This window comes from Muscardinus avellanarius, assembly GCF_963383645.1.
Source record: "Muscardinus avellanarius genome assembly, chromosome: 7".
Classification (NCBI taxonomy): Eukaryota; Metazoa; Chordata; class Mammalia; order Rodentia; family Gliridae; genus Muscardinus; species Muscardinus avellanarius.
The window spans coordinates 21,787,112-21,806,330 of record NC_137793.1 but is presented as its reverse complement, the minus strand read 5'-3'; the positions used below and the strand labels follow the sequence as shown (position 1 = coordinate 21,806,330).

The window sequence follows — 19,219 nt, the reverse complement described above, 5'->3', positions numbered from 1 at the left end:
TTGGTGCTGAATGTGACAGACCAATACTAGAACCCACTCTCCCAAATGGGAGTGACATATAACAGGTAAGAACTCAGCACATGGTGAATGTCCAAAAAGATGAGCTTCTCTGATGACAATACTGACATGGGCCACAAACAAGAGAGATGTAGATCCAAACTAAGATGCTCTTGAACTTCAGGAAACCTGTCTGTGAAACTGGGATGACTCTGGTACCCTTTGCAGAAGGCTGTAGTAAAGATGGCATACCATGATCTATTTAAACATATGAATCACAGGTAGAGCTTGAAGTCCTCATCTACCCAGTTGTTGTTCTCTTTGGTTCCTTTGGTACCAAAGTTCATGGCAGCGCTTAATGACGCGAGTGCTCAAGGGCAATTGCTGCAAGGTCCTGTGAGGAGCAGGTGGGGAAGCTCTGTTGCCCAAAGCTGACTCACTTCCAGGCCCCTTTTAACACTGTGTAGCAAGAGGACAGGGAAACGCAGCTGGAGAAATCATACTACCACTGAGACATCCATCTCAAACTCAGAGAAGCCCATTGTAGGTTGCAGAGTAGGAAGGAGGCAGCTCCTTGGTCCATAAGGTCATCACTGCTTCCCAGAGAATAACTTTCGTGTGAGCTTGTGGTTTCAGGTTCAGAAAGAAGCAAATCAATGGCCCCGTCTTTACCTTGGGCCACAATTACTTTAGTTCACAGACATCAACGCTAAGCACCGGATACATTAAAGGACTACCCAAGGTCACATTGTTAGATATAGTATGACTCTTGCTATTTTTAATTACCTCTCAAAAACATATCAAAGCAATATGTATGTGGTTAAAATAACTGCATGATAGAAATGATGAAGTCATAAGAAGTTATTTTCCATCCTACTTTGAACCCTAGCCTAATTCCCCATAAGAAAATGTTAACACTTTTTAGGGTAATCTTTCAGAAGTTTTTAATGCATAAACAACTCTATCTATGGACATCTTTTTCAATAAGCTTGCTGCACTCTGCTTTTTTCTCTTACCAATATCTCTTGCAAATTTTTCCCTATTACCATATACAGATCTGCTTCATTCTCTTTTATTGCTGCGTAGTATTCTGCTATAAGATATACTTTAATTTTAACCAATTCCCTATTTATAGACATTTAGCTTGGTTCCAACCTTTTTTCTTTAGCAATAGTGCTGTAATCAACATCCTTGTTGAAACATCTTTATGCATGAGAAGCCATATTTATAGTATATACATTCCTAGAGGTAGAATTGCAAAGTCACAGGTTTGAGGCAGGTTTTGTTTTTGTTTGTTTATTTGTTTTCATAGACAATGTCAGGATACCTTCCAGGGTTCTAACATAATTTCTAGGCCCATTATTGTGGGCATATTGCCCTACCTCTCTGAGTTTCTGTTTCTTCTGGAAAATAAGGATGATACACATTTTCAGGGTTTAGTTATAAGAACTAAATGCGAGAAATCCTGATAACAAATTCCTACTCAGTCTTGCAGTATCAGTTACAACATGACTTCCTGAGACAGCCTCCCCTGCTCACCCAAACTAAAGTAGGTCCCATAGTCACCCTTGGTACACCCTGTACACACATTTATGACATATTTTAAACTAATTTATTCTCTGTCTCTTCTACTGTATGGAAGAATCCTGCAGGTGAGAACCTCATTTTTGCATTTACTGTTGTATATACAGTGTCTAGCTTAATGTCTCACCCAGTATGTGTCCTAAAATATTTGTTGAATGAGTTCATCTATGAACTAAGCACTCTGCATCCAGTGCCATTATATTTCCAAAAATTACGTGGTTTGTAATATCCTCATTTTAGACCTCAGAAGATTGAGGCCTCATATAGGTTAGTTAAATAACTTGCTCCAAATGGTGAAAGTGGTGTTTGATCCATTTTTATCATACTCTCGAACTTTTCTTTAAGTTTTCAACTTAATAAATGAATAGTGGTTGTACACATTTATGGGGTAAAATGGGAAATTTCATTAAATGTATACCTTGTATAATGATCAAACCAGGGAAATTATCATAAGAATCACCTTAAACATTTATTATTTCTCTGTGATAAAAATTTTAAATCCTCTCTTCTAGCTATTTAAAAAATATATTATTATTAACTATAGTCTATCTACTGTGCAATAGGATACCAGAATGTATTCTTCCTAGGTAACAATAACCTTGTACCAGTGGACAACCTCTTCCCATCACCTCATCATCCCAGACACTGCAACCTCTAGTGACTAGTATTCTACTCTCTACTTCTATGAGATGGGCTTTTTTAGATTCCACCTATAAATGAGCTCATATAGTATTCATCTTTCCATATCTAGCTTATTTCACTTAACAAAATGTCATCCAGATATATCCATGTTATCTCAAAAGACATACTTTTATCTTTTAACAGCTAAATAGTACACCTTTATATGTATGTGCATCACCTTTTCTTTATCCACTCATCTGCTAATGGGCACTTAGGTTGATCTCATAATGCTGTAATGAACGTGAGAGTGCAGAGGTCTCTTTTACATACTGATTTCGAATCTTTTGAGTATATGCCCACAAATGGGATTGCAGGGTCATGTGGCAGTTCTATCTTTGATGTTTTTAGAAACTTTCATACTGTTTTCCATAATGGATGGGCCGATTTACATTGCTACCAACAGTGTGCAAAAGCTCCCTCTTCTACACATTTTCACCAGCACTTACTTTTTGTCTTGTAGATAATAGCCATTGTAACTGGAGTACATATCTCATTGTGATCTTGCTTTGCATTTTCCTTATGACTAATGTTGCTGAGCCTCTTCATATACCTGTTGATGACGTGTATGTCTTTCTTTGAGAAATGTCTATTTGAAAAATATCTATTTAGTCTTTGCATATCCTTTAACCTGTTTTTTTTTCCCTTTTTCTTTTCTTTTGTTTCTTTTGTTGTTCTTTGCTATTGAGTTGAGTTTCAAATAATTTCTGGATATTAACTCCTTATCTGGTGTTTGGTTTGCAAATACTCCCTCTCATTCGACAGGTTGTCTCTGAAATGTTGACTGTTTCCTTTGCAGAAGCCTTTGAGTTTGCTGTAATCCCATTTATCTATTATGTTTCTGCTGCTTGTGTTTTTGGGTTCTTGTCCAAAATACCCTTGCCCAGTCCAATGTCATAAAGCATTTCTCCTGTGTCTCCTAGCAGTTTCATTGTTTCAGGTCCTAAATTTAAGTCTTTGTTAGGACTTGCATTCTTAAACGCCAGAAATTCTGCTAGCATTGTTCTTGTTTTTTGTTGTTTTTGGTTCTTCTGATGTTTTACAGTCTTACAACAGAGAGATTAATGATTTTTGATTTTATAGGATTTCTTCCAGTGCAGGTCCAAAAATGATCCCAAGCAAGACTGGTGCTCAGAAAGTTATCCCAAAATGCCTCCAGGAATGACCACACTCAGTGCCATAGAGAGAAACAAATCTCATTTTTTAACCCAATCAGAGAGTGCCTACTACATAACAGGTAACCCTTGAGTCCAGAGTCAATCAAAGTCTCCTCTCAGAGAGCCCAATCCTGCAGTCAATCATCTTAGCACACTCTGCCCAGTACCCTGGTCCTTTAGCTAATTCATTCATATTTTCTCTCTCTCTCTCTCTCTCTCTCTCTCTCTCTCTCTCTCTCTCTCTCTCTCCATGGCCAGAAAGAACCAGCAATAGCAGCCAGTGCTCCTGGAGCAAAACAGAGCTGTCTTCTCAAATTCAAAGGCATCCCATTCTGAGTGCCAGTGCTGAAGAGTTCAGGGGGACATGGGCCATGCAGGCACAGGCAGGGGCCTGGGACCATGTAAACAGTCTGGGGATGAACCCCCAAGTACCAATGTAGCAGCTACCTTTATCAGAAAAGCCAATCATTTCTTGAAAGCCCAGTTTATTCACCAGTGAAATGAGTGTGTCCCAACCTACTAGGGATGTGATGAGGATCCAAATACCCCAACCAGATGCCTAATATACTCAGTTGTTTTCTTCAAGTGCTTGGATGCCAGAGGATGAATGTATATAGTCTTCTGTCAAGGCTTCAAGATCCTTGAAAGCAGGTCAGTTGTCTTAGTCCATTTTGTATGACAGTAACAGGTGACCTGAGACTGGGTAATTTATAAAGAAGAGAAATGTGTTTCATACGGCTCTGGAGGCGGAAAGTCCAAGGTCACCGGGCTATATCTGGTGGGATCTTCTAGCTGCAAAGCCCTCTGACATAATCTCCTATTAGAAGTCCCTCTCACCATGGTTATGTTGGGAATTGTTTCCAACATAAGAGCTTTGTGGGGGCACATTCAAACCCTAGCAGTAGTGTTTTGCTTAGTTCAAAGCATGTTGCAATAGCCTGGGCCCTCCACAGAAGTTCCCACTGAGCTGAATTCCAGATCCTTTCTTAGTCTTCTCTGACCATGTGGATGTATGCTGAGGCTCAGCATTCAGATGAGGGCTCAGGAATGCAAATGACCTTAGCTCCAAGCAGACAATGCCAGTTCTATAATTCCAGGGTCTTGTTGCCTACAGAGTGGCACCCAGAGAGCTCCTTGCTTTCTGCCCTTTGAATCACAAAACCAGAGCTCTGTAAAAGATATTCAGGATAATTTCATTGCACCTGCCCCTCCCCTGGACAGTAGCTGCCAAGGCCAGCAGTGCTGTGTGATGGATGCTGCTCCTGCTGATATTAAATGCATAATTAATGAAACCATGAGAAGGAGACAAGGCGTGTTCCAGGCAGGGTACAGAGAACAAATCCATTCTCACATGGAGGGAGGAAGAGGAGGAGAACACAGATAAGGCTGAAAAATGACCCTGTTCTTGGGTGCATTTCACTGAATGTCTGTGGAAGTCTCACTAGAAAGAGACATTTTCTTTTATATTGTTGTCCACTCTTCTGGGGTATGACAGCCCCAGGCAATGTGGTGACCACAAAGATACTTCCTACTGTCCTGTTTGTCCAGGACCGATGTGAATTCTGAGCCCAGTCACATTTATGGTCACCAGTATCACTGTCATCGTCATCATCAAAATGATGACAGTAATTATTATTATTATAATGAGCTAACATTTAATAAATGACCACTGTTACCAGCATTCTTAAGTGCTTCTCACAAATTAATTCACCTAATCCTATCTAATACTATCTAATGAGATAGTTACTATCAGATCTTAATTTAATGTTGAAAAAACTGAGGCCCAGAGAGGTAAAGCATTGGCCTAAAGTCACATCGCTCAGAAGTTCAGACCTTCCAAGCCCCATCCTCTGGGAATTCCTAGGGTATAGATTTTCTTTCATGAAAAATTGGCTAAAACTAAAAGAATGACATGAAATCCTGAGACTGAGCTCCTCTTGGATAGCACCCCACTCCCCCCAAGACCTTGTAAAAAGATGGTAGAGGAGAGCCACAGTCAGGAAAGCAGGCCCTTTTCTAAAAGAGACTGACAACCCAACTTGGCTTTTTGTGTCACCAACACTGACCCTGCTGGCCCCCGGCATGTTGTTCCAAGCTATCTCTCCAGAACACAATGGCCTTATTCACATCTCTGAACACACTAGTGTCTAGAGCCTGCAAGCATCTGAGCCACAATGGGAAGGGAATCCAACATCTCTCATGATTCCAAACAGCCAAAGTGACATGTTTTGTTCCCCTGTCAAATGCTAGGAGAAACACTTGCCCAGGTCCTGCCAGATAGTCCTCCTGGAGTGTGGTAAAACCCCATGCCTAGCAGGGCAGACCCCACAGGCCTCTGGGGGACACCATCTCCCCCAGGAGACCTTCTGTGTACAGAAGCAGAGGATAGATTAGCGGGTCTGAGATCTCTGCTCTCATGAAGCTCAGGTTTTACCAGGGGACAGAACAAAAATATGCATGTAGACAAACAAATAGGAAAGATGATTTCAGGTGACACTTAGTGCTAGGGAGAGACTCTCTCAGGCCGGTGGGAATGATGTGACATGATGGTGAGGTCCTGGGACCCTCTGTGAGCCACTGGGCAGGGAGGCCTCTTCGAAGAAGTTTTTGAGAAGAAGCTGGTGAGCTTTACTGGTGTGCTTTCTAGCATGCCTTTCTTACAAAGCAGAAAGGGTAGTTGGAGGGCATTTTACAGATACATCCTTGGGACACAAATACAGTCCAGGCCTTGCCAGAAGTCATTTACCTGGTGAGGGGCAAAATCCCTGATAGGACTGAGCATCTCCAAGGAGCCCAAAGGAAGCACCATGGCCCAGTTCTCTGGAGGTGGTGACTTCTGCTCTCCCAATCCCCATCACAGGAGACCCTAGGCACTGGATTTTCCTGGAGGGGCCCCTCTCTCATACCTCCCACCACAGGTGTGATGTGGGCCTCCCAAGCTTTGAAGGGTCAGTTCTTCTTGGGCCTGGACCTAGAGAGCATGTCACTCTTCCCCAGGGACATGGTGTTAGGTCTCTGAATATTTCAAAGGTCTGAGTCTTGGCTGAGCATTAAAAGTGACTTTCGGAAGCACCAGGAAGCCACAGAGATATGCTTGTGGGCTTTATGGTAAATCATAGTTCAGTGCCTGTGACTGGCTGCTTCCAGGCTCCAGTGAATAGAAAAGTAAGGAAATGTCATATGGTTTTGACAAGTGGCAGCCACTCTGCTGACAGTGAACAAATGATGTGTCCTACTCTGTGCCAGACCCACTGTGGGGTCACATTTGCACAGGCGGCTCAGTCAGTGACTGGTGAATAAGGCCACAGTGACCAAGCCCGAGAACTCTGCCGCCCACCCATGGCTCTCTGCAGACGGACATCCGCAGACATGCCAGTGGGCTTCCAGGAACTCTGGGATGCACGCGGCAGCACAATTAGCCCCCAAATGCCAGAGCGACCCACTGGGCAGCTTTGAGTGTGGCCCTGTGCCTCATACTCACCTGGAATTCAAAGTTTGTGTGTTCCAGAAACTTCTGGTTCATGATTTCCGCAAACTTGTTGATAGCTCTCAGGAAGACCCTGGAAGAAGGGGGAAGGTTACTTAGCCATCTGAGCTGGCTCTCTCGGGTATCCCTCCCCTCTGTGCCAGAAGGAAACTCCTTTACCCTGTCTTACGGAGAGGATCAAGGACCAAACTCTGATTTGTAGATAGTGACCAAGGTGGTTTCACAACTGTCACTCAAGACCCAAGGCCACATTTGTCTGGCAAGAACTAAAGAACTGACTGACCTCTTTTTGAAAATTTGCATTGTTTGATCTTCAAGAGGGTAGAAGCTTAGGACAAAAAATTCATGCAATCCAGAAAAGACATAAAGAGAAATCATCCTCTTCCAAAACAAATAAACAAACAAACAATATTCTACTAGGTCCTATCATCTGAGAAATATGTCATCAATATATTTCATTGTGTGTTGATGAAACATGTCATCAACATAACTTTAAAGGTCTCCTTAGACATATATGCAAGAATGATATTTTAAGGATATCATTTTGATAAATGACCATACAGGATAAATGCTGTTTCACAGCCCGTCTTTTTTATTCAACAATAAATTGTGTGCTTCTTTCATGCCAATGAGTGCAGATATACATCATCCTTTTTAATCGCTAAAGAGCATTCGGCTGTATGGATGTATTGCAGTTTATTTAATCAGCTTCTTATTGATGGACCTTTTTGTGGTTTCTCAGCTTTTTCTATTATAAACAATGTTCCAGTGATCACTCTTCTACATGCATCTTGTACTCTCTAGAAACACTGAGTCCCCTGCCTCCTGCAGGTCAAGTGGTATCTGTATTTAACACTTTCATACTTGTTGTCAAGTTGCACTGGACCTTAAAGCTCTTCCTAGCCCCCTCCTCCTCTCTTTGCTCTTTGCAGAGCCCTACAACTCCATTGTCCTCAAGAGCACTCTGCCCTAAGGCTCAGCCCTGACCTCAGCTATCTCTGACCTCCAGGGCTCCCCCTGCCCTGGGGCAGGTCTAGATGCTCTCTTGACGGTCACTACCCCTCATGATTGGGCCCCAGCTTCCTTCCTTGGCTCATTTATTTCTATTGCTCTGTGCTTCTGGTTGCTTGCTGAGTACTGGGTCATGTTCTGTTGATGTAATGTCCTACTCCTTCTAAGCTCTTAATGTCAAAATTCTGCCTCCTCTACATGGTCCTGAATGAAAGCCTTCTCCTCAGTCCATCTTCTTCCACCTTTCTCCCAGGCCCTGATTGGCAGCCACCATCTCTGTCTCTGGGGTTACTTTCTGAATCCTCTTTTTAGCACACTCTGTGTTCTAGCTGTCTCTTGACAGCCACTTCTCCTCTTTTGGACTGTGAGCTTCTTGAGGGCAGGGCTTGCTCTATCTTTGTTCTTTCTAAGTATGCTCATTCCAATTCCCTATTTCTCTACCAGTATGCATCATGGTGCAGGATGAACTCTGCATGACTCAGCCGTATCTGTCTACTCCATTAGAATGGACTTGCCTGGGGACCAGAGACTCTCACATGTGCAGTACTCACTAATCCATACACCTTCCACTCCCCGATTTACATCCCCTTCCTTGACCTCCCCCATAAGTATCAGCTTAAATTCCAGCTTTCTATGTCCACACTTGGATGGCTTATAAACATCTGAAACTTATATACCCAAACTCCCCAAAAGTCCTAAAATATGCCCTCCTCACTCCCAAATAAACCTGTAATCCCATCTAAGTCAAGAACCACTCCCTTTTTCCAATTGTTCAGAGGGAAAAAAACTACCAACTGTGATAACACCCTCGACTTCTGTCTTTCTCTCATGTACTATAGTTGGCCTGTTAGCAATCTTCTTATATTTGCTTTCTGAATATTTGCAGAATTCACCTGCTCCCCAGCCCCATCCCACTCTTATTGCCAGTGACCTGAACCAAGCCATTGTCATTCCTCTTCTAGATGTCTGTAGTACTTTTTGCAATGGGTCCAACTCTCCTCTGTGTATCTATGTTTGTAAAATTTTAGAGGGTAGACACTTGAAAACCTGACTAATGAATAACTACTTTTCTACTGAGTGGCTGGTCCAGGAAAAACACCTGTCTGGCCTATGTGATAAAATAAAAGAAATGCCAATAAAAGAAGGGCCGATGAGCAGATTGTTGCAGTGAGTAATCACTGAGGCTCGGTTCAGCTTAGGAGCCTCTAGGAGACTTTAGAGCAGACATCTGCACACCAGAAGTGTCCTTTCCCAGGCACAAACGCACAGCGCTATTTATGCCACTCACACCAACCCCTCGCTGATTGACCATTCTCCCAGGGCATTAAGTTCCTGGTTCTTGCCCTGTAGATTGGCTGAGCAGTCTGCAGCTAGAGAAATTCCAGAGAAAGAAAGAAGGAGGAACTATATGGATGCATAGGACAAGTCCACTGGTATATTCTGGGTTGGCTGAGAGTATGGGTAGGTACCTGGAGCAATTACTACATGAGATGTTGCTTATCAAGAATGCTGGGCCAGGTGTTTAACGCTTAAATGTTTGTTGAACAAAAAAGAGCAGTGAATCTGAATGTTGGGATCATGGATTTTGTCTCACACACACACACACGCACATGCACGCGTGCGTGCGCACACACACACACACACAACTGAATGTTATTTCTGGCTTTGACACTTTCTGGCTGGGTGGATTTGGGACATGCTAATATCACCCCTGATGTCTCAGCTTCCTACCCTGTGAAACAGAAGGAATGTAACCTCTTTCACAGGGTTGCTGCAGGGTGTAAGGAGCGAGTGTGCAGAATTGCTGAACACAGTGACCGACACAATAACCACAACAGCACAGTGACTGTAGTTACTTTAGGGTTCTGGGGTTGCTTCATTGTTTTTCCAAAAGCAGAGGCCAGCCAAAAAATGGACAGACAAAGGAGCAGTTAGTGAGCAGGCCCGAGGCAGGCAGGGACACACAAGGACAGAAAAAAGAAACCCCACGAAATCCACCACCCCATCGGCTGTCAACAAGTGAACTGTCTTCTGGTTTGCTATTTTGTCATTTGTTAACATCCCTTTGAAACAACATCCATATTTTCTCCTTAAAGATTAGTTATCTGATTCCCCAGATGGAAATGCATTGAGTGGCTGTCATATTAGGTATAAACATCTCAGAATCTGAAATATGATACCAAAATGAGGGGTTTTACACATTCTCGGTAGCAACAAAGCCATCAGTCCTTCCTGTGACAGTCGTTATTTCAGTTCTCAGCCTACACCTGTCTCGAGCCTTTAGAGGCCAGACCAGTGGCCAGGACCTGGTCAACACTGTACCAATGCTGGGCACTGTGGCAGACAGGAGGAGAGGAGGAAGTCATCTCTCCCTTTTCTGGATTCTCCCACAGACACACGCTCGGAATCAGAATGTCAGTTAACACTGGTGTCATGTTTGTGTTAAAAAAAAAAAGTAGGGCTTTTTTCTCTTCCCTTCCCCCTCTGCCCTTCCCCTTCCACTTCTCCTCCACCTTCTCCCCTCTTCCCTTCTCCTCTTCCCCTCCCACTCCTCCACTCCTTCTTCTAGCATAGGCATGAATATGGGGAAGTGGGTTGGAATGGAAGCACACTTTACTCTGCCGCTCTCCACAATGAATTTGAGTTGTTAAAAACAAAGTCCCTTATCAAATCTCAACCTAACACTTCTCATCCATGAAGCTCAGGACTGTGTGAGAGCGATATCAATCGCACCCGCACTGCTGACTAAGTGCCAGGCTCTGCGCTGAGCGGTTAGTGTGGATTCCTCCCTCCCTCCCTTCCTTCCTCCCTCCCTCCCTCCCTACCTGCAACTCTTTCCTCTCTCCCTCTTCCCTTCCCTCTCTACCCCACATTAACTCTTGGAACAAGGAATTGTTGCTAACTTAGAGCTGCGAGTTTAGGTGACTTTCCCAATGATCCAGACGGTGCATGCAGAATTGGGATTTAAAGAAAGGCTCACTGCCTTAGAATGTGGGTATTTAACCACTGTGCTGCTTGGTCCATGTGTGCGTCTCTGTGACTGTCCTGTCCCAGCTGTGAGCCCACTTTATTAATAATGGACAGCGACAGAAGCATCAGTGCATCAGTAGTTATCTGCATAAACCTGTGCTGGGAGCTCTGCAGACATTGTTTCATTTCCTTCCATAAACTGAGGCAGGTGCTATTATTATACCCACTTTATAGAAGAAGAAAAGAACCCTTGGAAAGATCAAATGCTAATCAGCAACACAGCCCAGACCCTGTCCGGGCTTTGTCTTCCTCTGAGCCTTGCAGTTCATCAGAGGGATCGGCTGGCTCCTTTGAAGTCGGGGCTGCTGTGGTCTTTGGACTTCTGCTCACCAGATTTGGCGTCTTCACACCTTGCCCAAAATACTCTGCTCGCCTACCCACAGCTGACCGGGCCCAGGTCAACACTTGACACACCATGATCTTCCACACACACTGGCCAGAAACCTGGGGGTGCTCTCCTGGTTAGTTCAGCAGAATCAGGGTGCCCAGGCCTACATAGGACTCGACAAATCCTTTTAGGCATTCTGGGAGCAAGGTGACTAGGAAAAATGCTATGCGCCTGGGCCTTGTGTGGAAACCATCAGCAGATGAATCCCTGGGGGAACCAGAAGCCACATGCCACAGGGCAAGGAAGCAGATGTCAGTCATTGTGAGTAGGCAGAAGCCAGCTGAAAGAGAAGCCATACCCAGTGCTGATGTCCTGAAAGCTGCTCTGCATAAGGCCCCTGTCCTCAGCTTCCTACTTACCTTTATGTAGAACAAACCCTTGGCAAGAAGCAAGAGAGTCCCTACAGTTTACCTTGTGAATAAGCCTCTGTAAACCACACGCCCTACTCCTTGGAAGGGCTGCGAAGCTGAAGGCGCCATTGGGCTCCTGCCGGGCTGCAGCAAGCCACCTAAGCCCACTCCCTGCCTACCGCTCTTCTGAGCTGTGGCTGCTCATCTGCCCCATCTCTATGAGGAGCCATGTGTGAAGACCAAGTGAGATGTGGAACATGAAGCTGGTGGCCTAGGGCCTGGGCACAGAGGGAAGTCCTCATAAATGTCAGCTATTCTCATTATTCCTGTCTCGCCACTGCCTTGTAGCTCTTGAGCAGAAAGATTTGGGGCTCAGGATATTCTGACATGATGACCCATCACCAGACCCACATCTGCAGCTCGTATGATGTGAATGAAGGCGGGCACAGGAGGAGGGCATGCTCGCTCTGGCCTTTCTGAAGGGCCTGAGCCTCTGTGGTTTGTGAGATATAGCTGTTTCTACTGGTCAAAACTTGAAGAGCTAGCAGGTGGACAGGAACTCTCATCCCTCTTCCTGAGGCACAGAGAGATCCAGTTTCCAGAGCCTTTACGGGGGTCCCCTGACAACACACACACATTCCATGCACCAGAAAGTTAGAGTGAATTCTAGGTGGGGGGTGAGGATGTGGCTCACCCCAGGTGTGACCAGATACTTTCTGCATAAGGGATTCCAGTTAGGGAGGCAGCAGACTCCCTGGAGCTTGCAGCAATCTGGACATCAGGATTACATATGCTATGCCTGTAAATAAACCATGAAGGGGTCTCCCCCTTCCTCTCCTCCCCTGGGTGACATGGTTTGGAGAAAGTTGGAACATTAAAAAGGAACAGTCACTTCAACTTAAGGTAGGCAGGAGAAGGGAAGGGGTTAATAACTTTGTCAGTACACTCATGGAACCACTGTATAATTGCTGAACACACTGCCCTTCTCAGTATACCAGGCTCAACTGCTATGACCTACGATGTACCTATTACATGCTTGAGGCAATTTTAGACCTTAAAACATGTTGATAAGTATAGACAAGCTCCAGGCCAGATCCACCTCTTCCGCGAAGCATCTTGGATATACCTAGACCACCTGAATATGAAAATAATAGCTAACACTTATGAACTGCTTGTTGTGGACCAACTGTTCTCTAACTGCTTTCTGTATATTATTTTAGTTCCCACAAAATCCTGTTATGATAAATACTATTGTTAGGCCCATTTACAGCAAGAAAGCTGAGTCTAGAGTGGTTCAGTAACTTGCCTAACATCATAAACTATTAAATGATGCTGACAGCATTTTAATCCAGACAAGTCCCAAATTTAATTCCTCTGTGCTGTTCCTGGGCGTTCTCTGGGCTCCAAACTTATGACAATCACTATAGCTTTTGGGCATATTTCCATGGGTGTATTTACTGTCTCCCTAACCAGGGTGGAAAGTTCTTTGCTGTCAGAGACCACATCTGAAATAGGTCTGCTCATTCCCTGGACCCTGGATGCTAAAGACAGTCCATAAATATTTTTATTAATTTTATTTAAGTCAAACTATAGGGTTGCATATAAACTCCTGAGTCCCTTCAAAATGATGGGATTCCAAATCAAGGCACAGCTGGAAGAGGGGAAAAATAGAGGTTCCTAAGCATAATTTTGTTAATTTACAGCATTATAAAGAACTTGATCATTTAAAAATTAACCACATCATGTAAATAGGATATTACTGAATGCTGCATCATACCAAAAAGAAAAATGCTCTGACAGGAAGTATTTCTTCCAGGAAATATGTCACGACGTCTGCATATACAAACAGTACACAGCTGGGAGACATTCAAACCTGGAAAACACCACTCCTCTTGCCAACAAAGAGAAAAATAAATAACAGATGACTAATACATACATAAATTGTAAGTGCTGATAGAAAAATTGTAAAAACAAAATATACTAATAAAAGAGAGAAAAGAGGAAGGAAGGAAGGGAGGGAAGAAGGGAGGGGGAAAGGAAGGAAGGACAGAGAAGGAAGGGAGAAAACAGGTAAAAGGGAAAGGAAGTTAGTTGTAATGTTCAGACTGACAACTGAAGTTTGCCTTGGGTACATGAATGAGTTGGATATTTCTAGAGAAAAGAAATGGCATTCTGTAGATTAGATTAAACCATAGTACCTGTTCTGCTTGTTCCAATTACACCGAAATCTCCCACAACCTAGCTGCATGCCATTGGCAGGCCAGTCCACCTCTTCGGGCTTCCGTTTGCATATCTTCACAGTGCACTTAATACAGTGCCCTGTTCTTTTACAGTGAGATGCATAAACGGTTAAGAGATGAAATGGGGTCTCCGTAAGCAAGCTACTCATCTTTTCTGTGCCTTGCGGATGATGACAGTTCAACCTCATCATAAAGTTGTCCTGAGGATTAAATGAGCTAACGCCTGCAAAGCAATTACAGCAGTGATGGATCTAGGTGCTTAATACACACGCTCGCTACTGTAACAGCACGCGAGATGCAACAGAGCAAGAAAACTTCAAGAGCTCCATAAATGTAAGGGAGCACTGGGGTCAGAAGATGAAGGGAATCTACAAACTAAGCGACATGTCTGGGAGCAGAAGCAGTAGACATGTTTTCAGGAGTGACATGAGTGTGTGCTTTTCTACTTCAGGATGGTGTTCATTATCACCTGGGGATGGTAATGCTGCCACTTCCTGAGTATGTTCTGGATACCAAGTACCAAGCAGAGTGCTAAAGAATAACTTAACTTATCTTCCTCTCTCTCTCTCTCTCTCTCTCTCTCTCTCTCTCTCTCTCTTTCTCTCTCTCTCTCTCTCTCTCTCTCTCTCTCTCTCACACACACACACACACACACACACACACACACACACACACAATTCCTATAAAATGGAGCTATTGCTGTCCCCATTTTACGCATTGGGAAATTGACATTCTTGGAGGTTAAAAGACTTCCCAAGAGAGAAAAAGTCATGGAACCCAAGAGTTTAAAACCTAGGCCAGGATTCTGAGTCTAAAAAAAAAAGATGTAAATACAAAGACAGTACTTAGATCATTAAGGGATATGAATACTTCTATTAGGAGCCACTTTTACTTTCTTTGGTTCCTTAGATAAATATATCCTAATTTTTCAGGTATGGAGAAAATAGGATCATTGTGTCATCTTTGGACTAGATGACACATGATTTAGCTTGTCCCCCAAAGAACTGAAACTCATAGGGAGTCAGGGAGGGAAGTTTCCACAAAGCACACCTTCACAGAGCAGCACATGTTTCCTTCAGAATGATGAAGTAAGGCGTTTAGAAGGGGAGCTGGCCTGGTGTGACCTCCAACCCTGCTGCCCCATGTCAATGGTGGATAGCTGTACATCTGCCTTCCCAGTGTCTACTCCTCTTTCTGGTGATAACTCCTAGCTTTGCCTTTGGAAAACTATGTCTCTTGCTTCTTCTCTTATTCCCAGACTTTGTGGTTTGCTAAAACTGACCATACTACCTCCAATTCCAAAGGTTGGTTGTATGGTATAGGCCTGACTTAATAATACTTTTCATTTTTCTGGCCACAAATTTTGTTTATAAATGAGTAAGTAGCCCTAAGCCCAACTTTTTAAAAAAAATTTTAAATTTTTATGTAGGTCATATTGAAAAAATGGCATACATTCAGACAGTGCTTGGTGCCCTCTCCTACCCCCTACTTTTGCTTCCCCCCTCAACAATGAGTGTCCAGGTTAGCCTTGCTACATTCATACTATTACACATATTCGGATGTAGCTCCTCCATTAATCAACCTCAGCCATCTTCATCTCCTACGCTTTCATTTCAGCTTTGCTGAGATTTCCCCTCCATTATGTGGAGTCCCTCTGCTATTCCTAATATCCCCAGTTTGCAAGCCCAACTTTTGAAGATTAGCCTAGAGACTTTTCTTATACCTTTTGAGATAGATTTTTTTTTTCTATTGGCCTTACAAATCCAACAAGGTATATATATTCTACTGTTAGAGTTCATTTTTCCCTACTCTTAAGAAACCACCTCCTTGAGAAGGAAGCCAACAGAGAGAAAAAACAAAGTCACAGACACAGATTCCTTGTATCACTACTCAAACATCTGGATACGTACATGCCTGAAGCCATACATCTGAGTCGCTTTCAGTTATATAAACCAATAGATTCTCTTTTTGCTTAAGTACGTTTGAATTTTTTAAGAATCCTAGTCAACATGTACCTTTGGATAGACAGAATTCGCCATACATACTTATGAATGCCAAGCTCTCTACCAGAAGCTAGAAATAGAGATAAACTGGACATATAGCTTGACTTCAAGAAATCTATTCACTAGAGGTGGAAAGAATTGTGGACAGTATGGTTAATGTTGTCATAAGGGCATGTGTACCAACACAGAGGAATAAACAGATTTTCCTACAAGGAGTCCTAGAAGGACCTATGAATGGGGAGATATCATGATTGAGAATTTGAAGGATATCCTTCTGTTGAGTGTGTTCTAGAGGGAGGAGAGGCATCAGACAGAGCCACAATTTACACAGAGTCATAGAGAAGTGAAATAGTATACAATAGTGAGAAGTTGCATGTGTCTAAATTGTGGGGCATAAAGGGAATGGTTACTGCTGTATCCCGTGGGTGCTTCATGCTACTTGGAAAAACCTCAAGACATTATCAATCAGCTGCCAGGACAGGGAAGTAAGTACCCACGTGCAGTACAGAAGGTGCCTGCTTCTGTGACTCAGGTTACCAACTTACCACTGACATAGGCAGGACCAGCTCTTAATGTGTGGGGCTCAGTGCAAAGGGAAAGATTGAGTTCCCTGTCCATGAATCATATGGAATGATGAGATAATGACATAAGAGCACCAGGCCAGGCACAGAGCCCGTCAGAGCATGGGCTTCTAGCCACTGCTTCCAGGGCTCATGCCCAGGAAGTTGGCCCAGACACAAGGCTGGGGCTGGGCTGGGGCCTTATTCCTACCAGCGTGTTTAACACTGCAGAAAATGTTGCTGAAAGCTGGGTGTGGTGGTGCATAGCTGTAAACTCCAAAATGAGATTACAGGAGACAGGATTACTGAGACAGGAGGATCACAGGTTCGAGGCCACCCCGAGCAACTTAACAAAAGCCTCAGCAACTTAGGGGGACCCTGCTTAAAAATAAAACATAAAAAGGATTGAGGTGTAGCTCAGAGTTAGAATGCTTTTAGAAGCCGCCTTCTTCCTGTATGATGGGCACAGGAACAGAGACAAGGCCAGTCCCACTGAGGATGCTCTGTGATGCTGAGTTGCTGGGCTGATCTTCCCCTTCCCACAGAAGAAAAGATGCACAGACAGACTGACAGTCACATCCTTCTGCCTTGAGTCAGTTCTTAGGCGCAGGTGAGAAAGAAATCCTCAGACTGTATCTGATGACAAAGTCATTAACATAGAAATGTTTACAGTCTCTCCCTCTTTCACTTCCACTAAAGAGAATTCTGCTTTGCCTGTTCTCCCCTTTCCCACTCCTAGTAATATTTCTGGTTTTGCTAGAAAATGCTTGATTTTTGTGATGTAGAACAAAGGCAATAAGTAGAGGGAGATAAAACCAGAAGCCTTACGAGATGAAGGGCTTCCACGGAAAAAAACTAAAACACATACAAGAAGACAAAGAAAAGGGGAGAAAAAGAGGAGACAAGAAGACCCCATTGAGAGGAAATCGTGGCTGGTATTTGAGCCTAAAGCTCTGAGAAAAACCAGGGAAGACCGTGGCATGTGAGCGAGACTGGAAGCCTGAGGGAGGGAGAAGGGAGCATTAGAATATGTTGCTGAAAGCTGGGTGTGGTGGTACAAATCTGTAATTTACAAACTTGTGAAGCCGAGACAGGAGGATCTCAGGTTCGTGGTCACCCTCAGCAATTTAAGGAGATTCTCAGCAACTTAGTGGAACCCTGCTTCAAAATAAAAAGGGTTGAGGGTATATAGCTCAGTTAGAATGCCCCAAAGTTCAATTCCTAGTAATACACACACACACACACACACACACACATATACACACACACATACACAAAAAATCTTGCTGAGTGTTATGATTTGGTGAAAGGACATTAGAGGTAGAACATAAATACTGAAATCGTTTATAATTATTTTTACCTCATGTTAATACTGGGCCATTACACTGACACTCTAACAAACGTTGATAGATATTGTGTACACAACAGGGTCACACCACCTGCACACAGAATGTTTCCAAAGACAAATATTTTAAGCATATGTCACAGAATATGTCTTATTATTTTAAATATTATAATTTAAAATGCTTTCCTAAGCTTTCCCATCTTGAGAGTTTAGGGGGGGTTTCATACGTTTTAGTAGGCATTTGAAGAATGGAGAAGGTAGGGGGAACTTTTTGAGTAACTTGGGGATAGATATAGAGTCCTTCCTTGGGCTTAAATGTAGAGAAAAAGAATCTACTAACATTTTAATTTTTCTCCCTAGGGAGGAACTCTCCCACCTCACCTCGCCCAGTGATTTTACAAGGAATGGTGGAAGGAGGCTTTAGGGGAGCAGGTGGCAGCTCACCTATTCTGAACCATGCTCATGGCCATCCAGTCTCCAGGGTACACATTCTTCCCAATGAGGTCCTTGAACATGATGAAGGTCTCCATCAAAAAGTCCTGAAACAGCAAAGCAAATCATATCAGGCACCCTGCTGTGCAGGTAGGAAATGACTATAAGTGTTCAGATTTTGTTGGCTTTTTAAATTTGTTCTTTATTACTTTTTAAAGGAACAGAAAGGGAAGGAGATCAGCTTTCCATGAGTTAATTCAGTGAAATTCATTGCCATGGGTTGTAGATAGAAGCATAAACATTGGCTACCAAGACACCATTTCACAAATAAGTGGAACGTGAATATGGAATGAGAGGATGCTCTCAAAATAAAGCACTATTAATTCTGTCTTTGAGAATATAGAAGTAAACGTACGTAGCTGCTGATGTGGCAATTTTATAATCATCTTCCCAAATATGTACTTGAGAAGAAAATAATCTGCGCTGTATGAAAGCATCTCAGGTCATTGAGCAAACAAACTATTATTTAAATGAGCATCTAATTAGTAGGGCTATATGCACAGCTAACTCATCTGTCACATACATGAGGGGATCAGAGGAAGCGCAGTGACAAGGACTCTTCCTTTGAAGAGGCTCAACATGGACTTCAGTGTTGCTTGTACCACTCTGAATCTCACGATGTATATAATTACAATGTACCAGTAAAAGTAATTTTTAAAAAATGGACGTCACTCAAATGCATATGGCGTATATTCACAAACATATCAAAGTCAGTCACTAAGCCAAACATGGGAAGGAGGAAGGGAGGAGGGAATGGGGTGGGAAGGGCTAAATGACTAATGTATGCATGTATGCCTCTACCATCATGTATCCCATTAAGATGTATGACTGCAATGCACCAATAAAAATAAAATAAAAAATAAAAATAAATGGACTCTAGCACATCCATTAGATTTT

At 43.2% G+C, this 19,219-nt stretch overlaps 1 protein-coding gene across 1 annotated transcript in view; it reads right to left on the bottom strand.

Moving 5' to 3' along the window:
* Window positions 1-19,219, bottom strand: part of DOCK2 (dedicator of cytokinesis 2) — a gene marked incomplete at both ends in the record, with an annotated part of 443,452 nt that overhangs the window by 77,925 nt on the left and 346,308 nt on the right. Inside the window, 2 exons of the mRNA XM_080699131.1 lie at window positions 6,898-6,976; window positions 18,275-18,369. Coding sequence (XP_080555257.1) covers window positions 6,898-6,976; window positions 18,275-18,369 — 174 coding nt within the window. The remainder of the gene's footprint in view (window positions 1-6,897; window positions 6,977-18,274; window positions 18,370-19,219) is intronic.